Source organism: Astatotilapia calliptera, chromosome 20 (assembly GCF_964374335.1).
Source record: "Astatotilapia calliptera chromosome 20, fAstCal68.1, whole genome shotgun sequence".
NCBI lineage: Eukaryota > Metazoa > Chordata > Actinopteri > Cichliformes > Cichlidae > Astatotilapia > Astatotilapia calliptera.
In genome coordinates this window covers 10,195,438-10,207,660 of record NC_137441.1, presented here as the reverse complement: position 1 = coordinate 10,207,660, position 12,223 = coordinate 10,195,438, and the positions used below count along the sequence as shown (strand labels likewise).

The window sequence follows — 12,223 nt, the reverse complement described above, 5'->3', positions numbered from 1 at the left end:
CCGCTGTTGTCACTTATGCTCAGTCTTGTTCTTGTGCATAACTACAATATAGTGTACAAAAGTGATATAGTAAACAAAAAAGAGAGTGCTGGCAGAGCAGCTGCTGTAGGTAACATTGATTGTGGGAGCAGGGAGGCGTTGAGGAGTGAGTCTCCCCAGGAGAATGCCTCCTATTTCAGAACAGTCTTATGACCAGCATGCCGAGCAGAAATGTGAAGAGAGGCATTGACCAACTACTGGAAAACATCTAAGCTATCCAGGATCAATGTCAAATTGATTCCAGAACTATGTATAATGTAGGCCAGTGGACAGCTTGTCTCGCTCTTTCCACCTCCTGTATGGCTGCGCTTCAGGAGCTGAGATGGTACATAGCAAGCTAGATGGACAAACAGAACAAAATCGCCTGAGGTGTGTTTTAAACACATTGCAAGCCCTTTTGTGGTAAAGGTGTTCATGTGTGCTAAGCAGCTATTCCTCACAGAAATGTGTTGTGCCATGGTCATGCACCTTTTGCCTTAAATCAGTCCGTTACATCAGTTGCCAAAGTTTCAGGATAGTTTGAGGTTGTGGGTACAGCCACTGCAGAACAACTAATTTGCTCGTCACAGTGGATTAACAGAGTGGACACAGTGTGACTTCCACCCTTCCCTTTCAGAAGGGAAGCCCCATGCAGGTTCTAATGAGCAGTATGCTGGAGAGGGGATTTTTTAAACCTAACACAGTACTCATAGGACAGCCTCACCCCTCTTCAACAGATGCCAAGTGCAGCTGTCAACAGCGTCATACCCTATTGTTGTTTTTGCTTTCTGAACTCTCTCATCTCGCTCTCTCGTACTGACCATTTGTCTTGATAGCAGATCAACTGCATCCTATTATGAGACATGCTCAGAAAATCTTAAAGGCAGCTGGAGGTTAAAGTTGGCTCAGATGGATTCACTCTACCTTACCACTTTTCCTCTCTTAAAAGAGAAATGTGGCTATATGAGATTACATGGATACAGCGTGTAATACGTTATTGTCAGTGCATTAAGAATTCATGAATTATAAATTTAAAAAAACAAACTCAAAACGATTCAGCTAAGGTACGTTTGCTTGCAGAATTGAACCAAATCACACTTATTAAATCACCGATATACCTTTAATGCATTTAAACTTCAAACTTTTTACTCTGTCCTTTTTAGTCAGTTTCTACTATCTACATTTTCAGTAACTCTACTAGCCGCTTTCTCTTTTCTGTTATCTAGTGCTCATCTCTGTCTGTCTGTAACTAATTGCATTTTTTAAATTTATTTTCATTTTTTTGGGTCTAAACTTGTGATAGCTGGTACTTTGGCAAACTCCTTCCACCCTCCCCAAACACCAGCCAGTGCATTTGTGCCTGGACAGGTTGGTTTCCTGGGCTGCCCTGGAGGAAATATCAGATGACCTGGCACTCCACAGTAAAACCCAGGTCATCAGGGAGGGCTCCTCTAACCATATCCCTCCCATGGCCCCCCCTTTCATTCACTTCCTGCTTTCAAGTGTAGTGCAAGGTCAAAGCTTTGAGGATGCATTCCCCAGACTTCACCATGAGGCAGGCTGGAGGCGCTGTGCTCTGCTCTCTAACCAGACTTTTCTCCGTCTATTCTTTCACATCCTCTTGCTCTCACATATTCATTTCATTGGCTCGGGCTTTTACTGCAATCAATACTGTTGCTAAAGTTAGTTTTTCTAATACAGCTATTCATTAAGTGCATTTTCATTAGTGTCAGTAGAGAACCAATGTAACTGGAATAATGGATAAACATATGCTGTAATTGTTGAATCCTATTTTTGGGGTGATGAAGTCTGGTTTTAAATAACAGAGCTCACCCAAAAGAAAAATAAGTCATTACTCTGTTTTTACATAATGCCTAGTAAATTGTGGGTTTTAAAAACTAAGACTCAATTCTCAGACAATGATGTAACTAAGGGTATTTTAATGCAGGAGTTGCACAGAATAAAATGCACTTAGAGTTTTGTCCTCCCAGCTTTGTATTGTTCCCAGCCCTCAATTTTTCTCTCGGCACAAATGCTCTGTGGATGCGGAAACAAGAGCGAAGCATTATGAATGGTGTTTAGAGACAGGTGTCTGATCTGTCCTGAGATAATGCCAAAAGACTCCTATCTCCCCTTCTAATGGAACAGCGACAGTTGTTTCAAGTAATCAGGCCTGTCATCCAAATGTTGAAGCGCTGGTCCTCTCAACACCTCTCTTTTCTTTCCATAAATCAAAGTTGGTGGCAATGCAGGAAATCAGAGGATACAGCAAAAACAATCTGGCAACGAGTTCTTCCAGAATAGGGAATCCTTTCTGAATATCTCCATCAAACACAGGGGTCATCTTTGTCTGACTTTTGTGGAAATAAGAAAGGGCAAGGGTGAAATCCATCTAATCAGCTCTACAAACAGTTCCCATAAGATTATCACTGCATCTAATTTTAACATCATATTCAAATAAGGGATGAGCCAAATAGTGAATACTTTTTTTCTGAGAGTTTACTGCTCCCGCTCCCCTTTCTTGGTCCAAAGAAGTGAAATGGGATGAATATGTTAGTGTCATCTCCAATTTCAAATAGGTAGACATTTCAAAAGATGATTCTCTCTGGAGAAAATGTTATACCTCTAGAGTGAAAAATATCATTTGAAAAGCAAGACAGTAAAAGCCAGTCATCTCAAAATGAAAATTTTCTCATGGTGGCTTTCCTTTTCACCTCAACGGTAATGGGAAAGAAAAAAAAGGACAGGGGGTGAGGTAGGAGAGGGTGGGTGGATGCTATAAGAAGAGAGAAATAAAGGGGAGAAACACTGATGAGTACAGGAGTGACACCGCTTGAGGAGCATGTTAATAACGTGTCAGGCACAGACAGGTAACCAGTAATCAGGCCTTGTGACTGTAACAGGGTAGACAGAAACACACGCACACATAAACACCCTCCTCTCCATCTCCATCAGCCCTGAAACTGTTAGACTGCTCGGTCATGTTCTGGGGCAGCCCCCTCTGTAAGCTTTTACAGAGACAAAAGAAACAAATGAGATGGCTGGGTTACAACAAACAGCTCCGGGTTGTTCTTTCCCCTTGAAAATGAAAGACCCTCTTTTTTGCAAGTACAGTGTCAATTAGAGGTGGTTTTGCTCCTGCTCACTCTCCAGTTCTTAGCTTTTGCTGATTGGCATTTATTTAGAAAAAAAGGTTGCCTTAATTCAGGATATGGCGAATACAGGAGTACAGTACAGTATATTTTAACGACACCAGGAGGTAAAACGACAGCAAAGATCATGTCAGTAGGGAGGGTGAGGCATAAACCTCATGCAAGTACAAACAACCTTGCACGAGGTGGATTCTGACCTAAGCGGGAGAGTGTGGATGGAGCTGTGTGTACAGAGAGCCTCCTCTGAATATTTCCCTAGTGAGAGAGCGTAGGCCAGAGGCAGTAAGGTCAGCAGATAGAGTCCAGAGCCAATTGACAGCTGCTGGTTTGACTTTGATACACCATCAGTGCTCAGCACAGCGCTTGCCCATTTCCCCCTCCACCCCTCTTGCACTAACCCGCAAGTGTGTTTGCTCAACCTGAACGCATGCTAGCCTCTCATTATGCCGCCCATGCAAACTTTGTCTCCTTGCAGCTGTTTAATGGCTGCACGTCTGTTTTTGTTTGTTTCCTCACCATAAGATTATTGCACCTTTATGGCTGGTCGGGGGGTTGGAATAATCCCTGGCATCTGTTCAGAGAGGGAGGGGTGAGAAAGAGCCAGAGGAAGGGCCATGCTTCTTTCTTTCTTTCTTTCTTTCTTGTTTGTTTAAATTTTTCTAAATATGGGACCATGTGGCCCTCTATTTCATCCTCTGCGACTGAGACTGGAGCTGTGGTTGGATTTTAAAGGCAAGAATGATGGAAAGGGCTTCGTGCTAACAGGCACAAAGGTCACTGAAGGAGCTTCTTGTTGCCGTTTATAACTCCCAGAATGAACACAAAATAACATCACAGGCACGTTAGTCCAGTTTAATGGATGCAGAACAGTAATGCGTTTGATACCTGGTTAGTTTGTGTTTTTTCTTTGAATATTGTAATTGTTGTTGTTGGCTCAGCACACATTCTCTATGTGTTTTGGTGTCTATATAACAAGATTACTTGCTCATTAAATCAACAAGGTTGTTACTGTCTGCTCTTATACTTTCAATGCTGTTTTATTTTTCTGTTGCATAGCAAAAGTTGCCTGAGCTCCTTTAGAAAAGCCTCATCTCCTTTCTGTTATTTTATTAAGTCAAGATGCCATCTTGTCATGGCTTCTGTGCCTCCGGTCATTATGGCAGGAGAACAAGAACTTAATCAACAGGGCATTATCTCCCAGTGTGCACCTGGAGGCAACACTGCCAGTCATGCTACCATCGCTTTTTTGTTGGTAACCCTGACAGCCTGGAAACCCCTCACACCACACACCCTGCAGCATCCCCATGGGCTATCACCAGTGTCTGTGCCAGGTCACACTTGTGACACGGCCTTGAAGGCCCAGTTGGTGCCTTCTTGCAGTGGTGCATATTTTAGAATTTTTATGAATTTGAAGAGAAAATGATGGAAGAAATGAAGAAATGGTCCTGGTTTATGTGCTTGCTTTATGCTGCCACACACTGGATGTGTCATATTTTTCCAGTTTGCACTTTTGAAACAGCTGCTGCTTTTGTTGACATTATTGCCCCGTGTGGGCAGGTGAAGTAACAGCATTTAGTCCCAAAGGAAGCTATTTTCAAACCCTATCCTCACAAACCAAAGAAGACAATATCTTAGAAACACATTTACTCTTAAAGGTTTGTTGACACTCCAACATGAGGTGAGACACGCATCCTTATAAACTGAAAAGACAGTGTTTTTGTGGAAGATGGCAGCAGCTCTGTCCTTGTGTCTAGCTCTCTCTAGTCTGACAAATGTTCTTGCTGAAGAGTGAATTACTGGCTGTCGCTGGTAATCATTAGGTTGTCTACCAGCATCCAAAGTGCTTTTTATTTCTGCCCATTAGTTTGGTGAGAAAATGGCCGGGTATGGTCCAGTGTGTTCTCCCTTACACTCAGACTGATGCAGTAGGCAGGGCAAGCATGGGAAACATGAAAGTGTTTGAAGTATCTCTATTTATGCCAGTGGCAGTTTGGGCTTTTTTTAAAAAAGCATGGTGTCTATAGCATCTCTGTACACAACTGACTCCAAAGGATCTACTGCCTTTTCTGAAGAAGCAATACACACACATGTCAATATTGTGAGACTGGCGTGTAATTATCATTCAAAGGTTAAAGAGTGGATTGATCCATAGAGAAGTGTCAAGGGCAGATCAAAGGGATTTGGGGGAGGATCGGACCAAAAATGTTAAAAGCTGCTCACTCTCAAACACAGAGACGTCAATCTTTCAGAAAGCACCTTGATGTCCTCTGAGGAGAACCTGATCAAAGCTTTTGTAACAAAGATAGTCTCAGAAGATGATCTGACCTCAGTTGCATTCCACTTCTGTCTTTCATTTTACTTTTAGCAGTCTGCATTTACCTGGCTGAACTCCCCAGCACTGCCCCGGTTTCCGTCTTTCCTGTGTTTGCACTGCTGGTTAAACTGTCTGAATATCAATGAAGCAGTCTCACCGATGTATAACAAACACAAGAGAACAGTGATTAAAGATGACATATCTAAGCCTCACTCACTTCCTTCTCCTCTCGTCTCTTTTTCACAGGAGATCGCAGCTTACTTGATAACATTTGAAAAGCATGAAGAATGGCTAACGACATCCCCTAAAACAAGGTAAGACCATTACACTCACTGCCCTCTTTAAAACATAGGGTTTTTAAGATTTATAGTCCTGCAAGTATTACACTCTGTGAGTCAAAATTTACATTTTTGTTTTTTCCTTTTTTTTTCTTTCCAAGGCAATTTCCCTTATGCGCGGCTCAAAATTACCTTCAAGTTTACTGTAGGATGTTTAATATTACAGGGTGCTGATGGCTGTTCAGAAAAGTTTACAGTTTGCAGATGAATTATAGAATATTAATAATGACTAATAACTGCCTTTTAGCACTCCAATTAACACAACATGCACTGCTGCAGCATCTGCTGTGAATGTTATGTTAATGTGCCTCTATCTGTCTGCACATTCGCCACTCCACTGTCTAGGTCAGATGTTACACCCCCATGTTGAACAAAATGCCAAGAGCTAGTGCTATATTTGAAATAGAATCGTTTTTCCAGCATGGGACCTAATTTATTTTATTAATATATGCAGATACATATAGTGCCAATTTGCATGTCCTCCTCAGTTTTTCAGCAAATTTCAGCAAAAGCAGTTTAATGTCAGAATGTGTCTGTGGCAGCACTGGCTGTGATGCCATTATTTAACATACATGGTATAATGACTGTTAATGAATGCAGCTGTGATAGCAACCTTTTACATTTAACAGCATTAGATACATTTCAGTTTGAGTGTATTTGGATAATCTTTTTCGTATTATACAGCTTTAGAGTTGGCATCTTTGGCCTCTGTTGGACTATCAAACAGAAGTGTCGCACTGTAAGACCACAAAATCTTTTCTTAGCTCCAGCATATACAGCCTATTTAAACATGATCCCTTTTGCTTAAGTTTACATGTTCATGCATTTAGAATAAGCTAATCAATGTTAAATCTTTCTTTATCTTCTTTTTTTCTTTGAGTTTGAATTGCTGTGTTGGCATTATTAGCAAACCTCATCCGTGCGTAAGTGGACTCTGGGCTTACTGGCACAGAACCGATTGCTCGCATACCCTCCTCTCTTCCACTGCCTCGGAGGGACATTGATAATAGTCCTGCATTAAAACACTACCAATTAAAATATGTTCTCCGGTTTAATTCTAGGCCAAAAGAGCATCAGGCACACCCTTTTTTTAAAATCAAGAATCCTTCCTTCTTCCCAAGCCACTTCTGTCTAATTTACCAAAATGAATTCAAAATCACACTTTTTTCTTTCGTGTGACCTGTGTAGTTGGCTTTACAGTCACCTTTATTTCCTCTTCAATGTATACGCATTCTTTTATCTTGCTCTAGTACCTTAAGTGACCTTAAGGAATAAAAAAGGGATCGTAATCAAAAAAAGGCCACGTTTTGGGGTCCTGGAGAGCTACAAATGTCACAGTACTGGCATCATAGTGCACAAGACAGGCTAAAAATGACTCTTGTGTGAGATGTGAGAGACTTGTGATCCAGTGACTTTCTATACAAATGGTCCTCAGGATAGTGATGGCCACAGTCTGTCACCACTTGCTGTATGTGATGCAGTGGTCTTAGTGTGCTCAGGGATTTCAGCCCCATGTCATCTCGTAGCACAGGTGCTGATATCTCAGATATGTCATCAGGGAGCAGTTCCTAGTGTACATCTACAGATCACCTGACAACACAATAACACATCTCATGTTTTAGAGTACCTGTCTTTTCAGCACAAGATGTGTGTGTTTACTCTGTATGTGTGTTTGCCAACAGGAGAGTCAGCGAGAAAGCTTGTGAAGTGTTTGTATTTTTCCAGATGTCAGTGGAAGAGTAGGGTGTAGTGATGGATGTCGGGGCCAGGAAAGGTTGGCGAGAGTCAAAGGATGAGGCGTATATGTGTGATTGATGGTAGCTGATTGATGGCTAGGCTCTACATGAAAATTTTCTGTTCAAGGTCACGGGTGAAAGGTCATGCTTGGAACACCTGTGCTTAAGTGATGCCTTATCATTTGTCATCACAAATCTTCAGGTGCGTTTCGGCGGGTGTATATGCATCTGATTGTGGGTGCACCGTGTGCATGCCTGTGTGTGGGTTGACCCCTGTGGGGAATAGGCTAAGTAGGCTAATTCTCCCCCAGCCAGGGCTTTTACTCCAGGTTAGTGGGGCATGATGGGAGGCAAAGATGAGCAGCAGGGTCATACACAGAGAAGCACAGCGCTACATGGCTGCACCGCATGCATGCAACAGCTCTGACACATGCAGGTCATAAAGATGGGAGTGGGCCACAGTCAGAGCTCAAGGAGCTGACACCAGCTGTTTGACCAAGGTGTCACGCGATGCTGTACATGCCTTGAATAGAGATGGCATCCTGTCAACACGAGGAAGATAAAACGAAGTGGACCTGTTTCATACATGCATAGACGTATCTCTGGGTTCATGCTGATGCGCATACAGTAACAGTAAAGCCAGTGTTATCTTTTGCTTGGGTCTGTTTCTGTTTGTTTATCGTTTCAAAATCTGAAGCATGCCAGGGGAGAATGGTGGAATGCTGAGTGATTGATGTGCTTAGCTCTAGTAATACACATTCCCTTTCAGATAGGAAGTGCAACAGTGCTTAAAATCAATACCAGTGTTCTCCCACTGACTGCTTGAACAGCACTACAGCTAATTCAGGCCGCACCTGTCAGAGCTGGGGAAATCTTTCCCTACTCGGGCCTTACACTTTAATTTACACCCACAGCCTCGCTGGCTTCCATTTCCATTAAAGGGAGAGCCTGGCATTATGGCTTTAATGAAGGCCACGGCCAGGCTGTGATTTAAGATGGCCGTTACCCCGCACCTTCACTCCACAGGAGGGAACACACTTAAAGGGACAATTAGGATTTTCCTCTACTGCATCCTTCCGGAGAGCCATACTCATTCTTTCCTTTTGGCTTTTTAAAGATGTGACCATACTGCTTCAGTTGATGGGATCTGAAGGTGCCTGTGGGAGAAAGGTAGAAACAGAAGGAAGGGAAAAGAATTGCGGTTCCAAATCTAGACAATAACATTTGATGTGACCTCATCATGGGCATAACATTGCGCTCCTGTTGAGAACAGGCATTCATTATCCATCATAAATGACACAAATATCTCCTTAAGGGGCTGTTTAGAGGTGTTTGAATGCTGACAGATGGAGTAACTATTGACTAGATGGTGTCACAGATTGGTCAGCCCAAAGAGCTAATGGACACCTGTGTGTAGTACAGAGAGAGCTCGTTATCGTGAGCGTCCCCTGAACATCACATGGTTTCATGTTGAAGCAGTTGCACATTAGTGCTTCTTGTCTTCACTGTTTGTTTTATTGAACCGGTTAAAAGCAATCCGTTGCAAAACACAGCACAGAGACCCCGCTTTTACACCTGCTAGTCTACTGTATGCAGCGATACAGTAGACTAGCTGTAGCTGTTAGAAAGTTGAAGTGGTGGGTTGTGTCAGCTATTTGCTTTGACTTTTGCACTAGTTTGGAGCGCATACATTTACACATGTGCTTACATGACCACAGAACACACTCCTTCTCTCTTACTCACGCACACACACATACACGAATGCACACACACGCACCCACACATTGTATATTGAAACTATCAAACAATAAGCACCAGTCCTTGGAGGGCCCTGCATTGACACTGAACCTAGCCGCCCCCACGTCCCAGCGCAATAGCCCTCTCTCCTCCCACATCCACAGCAACAGAAACAGCAGCAGCAGCACTCCAAAATGAAACCAAGTCCCTTTAGACAGCTTCCAAAGACAATGCTTTTATTAAAACCTACAGTAGTGGCGCCACCCCAGAGGCGCGGGTACACCAACAACAGAGTAGAGAAGAACTGAGAGGCAGCCTGAGATCTGCTAATGACTGTTTGTTTGCGATTGTGTATGGTGTTTGCTATTGTGTAGGGTGCCTATGAATGTGAATTTCTGTCTGTGACAGTGGGAAAGACATAGATAGAGGGGATTGTGTTTAATGCTTATGCGTGAATTTACTCATGTGTATGCACACGATATGTGCATACACGTAAAGTTGAGAGTTCATGACTGTGCAATTATACAGGTGTTTATGAGTATATGGAGCTACCATGTGTACATAATTACAGCTGAAACTGTGTGTGGTTTGAATAAAAACCACGCTAGTCCTGTATACCATGTGTGTGTCAATTTTGGAAGAGACTTGGTATCTGGGTGAGTCTGTCATTGTGAATAAAACCTCCATAGCCCTATGTGTAAGCTGTGTTTCTGTCATCAAGTTTGGCAAATGGTGTGAGGAAGTGCTGGACCTTCAGTGACTGTGTGCGTGTGTATAAGTGTTGGGGGGAGATGTGTAGGATGTGCCTGAGAAGGGCGTCTGATAGTATTTGGTCCTAATGCTTTGTGGCACTCGTTGGCTGGCAGAGTTTCAGAGGAGAGTGGAAAAGGACAGGAGCAGCAGGAGCAAGAGAGAGAGAAAGAGAAAGGAAGAGGGTGAGGAGACAGCTCAAAGAGCGATACATAAAGAAACAAAGGCATAGAAGATGAGGGGGTATTTCATTAGCTAACACTGAAATTAAGACTCTAAGACTGCGATATCGTCCTAAATCAAGCTGGGGCTATTAAAAAAAGCCCGCATGACATGTAACTGGAGAAAATGTTTAGCGAGCCACTGTAGTGGGACCACCCTCTTCTTTTTATCTGCATTTTCCGCTTCTCTTATGTTATTTTCATCCCAAATCATCATGGGAAAAACCGAGCTGTTTGCATAGTGACACTTGGTTGTCCCATTGTGTCGGGACAACACACTGGGTCATTGTACCCCACTGCTTCCACCCAGTCAACAGCACTGACAAGGACAGGCCTTGCAGACTGGGTGAAATAAGGCCCACCTGGGAAAGCTGGGAGGACAGGAGTCAGGTGAACCTTGATAGCATAACGTAAGAGTGAATGAAAGTGAGAAAATGAAAAATGGTCATTGAAGGAAGAGTGAATATGATTGAGCGAGAGCAGTTTAGAAAATGGAAACATGTCGATAAGAGAAGCGAACAGACGAGATGGAGATGGGAGGAATAGTGATGGATGTGGTGAGGAGAAAGAGGGGGGGGGGCATACGCAAACAGACGAAAGAGCAGGGGAAAGATGGAATGGAGGGGGATTAAGCTGACATTGGACGAGAGAGAGAAAAAAAGAGAAAAATAGAGTGGGTAAACAGCAGATAGAGATGGAGGGAGGTGAGCAATGGAATCAACTGACAGATAGAGAAAAGTCCTGTGGTTTTGGGGCATGGGAGGGAGAATGCAAACGGTCAATAGATTACAGCTAGTGTTGTGCCAAGTGCCAGGGCCTCAGACTCCAAGCCAACTTAATAGCGCCTCTTGTTGTCTGTCCTTTAAAGTAATGCCCAAGCCAAACCCAGGGAAGCAGCCTGAGCCCGAGGCTAGTGGAAATGGACAGGGGACTAGATATATGTTAGTTTGCATCCCAGCTGCTGTTTATTACCCTGGCCAGCTTGCTCACTAGAGACCATTCAAAAGAACATAGAACATCATCTAGTTTTATTGCCTTTATTCCCCCTACATGCAACAGGGCTGCTGCTGCTGAAGGCCAGGAAGGGCATGATCTGTCTTTGAAATTAATCCTTTTTATTATGTGCCACTTTCTGTATGGTAATAGACATTAAAGATTAGTACATTAAAGTTTAGGACTGTGGTAGAGGGCTCCAAGTTAGTCTATACAAGTTGAGGATTATTGTGTAGTACAGCTAGACAAAAGCAGTATGAAAAATAAGCATGCCTAGCCTTGTTTGTTATGCCAATATGAGAAAGAGGTGGAGAGGAGGAAGGAGTGCAGCCAGTAGCTGGCCACAGGAGAGAAGGGATAAATAAATAGAGGAGGAAGTTGATGTCAAGCAGGTGTTCAAGGAGAAAGTGTCAGCCAAGCGGGCCGAGATGGGGAGAAGTGCTGCCTCTGCAGCCTGATAATAAAGACTTAATTCAATTAGCGCTTCTGCACCGGTGAGCAGCGTGCAGGCTGGCTGTCGTGGAGCAGGCCATAGACACAGCTGAGCTCGCCCTCAGCCACCCAGACACATAGATGTCCAGCCCTACACCGACCCAGCACTTTGCTGTGCTCTCTCTCCCCCTGGGTCTCTCTCTCTCGCTCACATACACACAAAGAAGACCCAACATTATTCACACCTGAGTCACTGAGAAGTCCAGTGACTAAACCCTGCATACACATCTCTCCTACACAGACCCTGTAACTCACAACACATACACACATAGTCTTCTTCACCCTCATCCCTCCCCATAAAGCAAACTCCCTTCAGCTCCTCTCCCTTTTCTGCCTTCATACTCTCCTTTGAACCCCCCTTTGCTCTCCACCTTCTTTTGTACTTTTTGCTTTCACGTTGTCACACTGCAGCGTTGGTGCCGAATCGCCGTGTGTTGGCCAGTACGGTGAGGATTGTGACTGCAAGTCCCTA

General features: G+C 43.5%; 1 protein-coding gene across 1 annotated transcript in view; it reads left to right on the top strand.

Moving 5' to 3' along the window:
- The window catches only part of camta1a (calmodulin binding transcription activator 1a), a 289,743-nt gene that overhangs the window by 111,671 nt on the left and 165,849 nt on the right, over window positions 1-12,223 (top strand). The window contains exon 3 of the mRNA XM_080294705.1: window positions 5,731-5,798. Coding sequence (XP_080150831.1) covers window positions 5,731-5,798 — 68 coding nt within the window. The remainder of the gene's footprint in view (window positions 1-5,730; window positions 5,799-12,223) is intronic.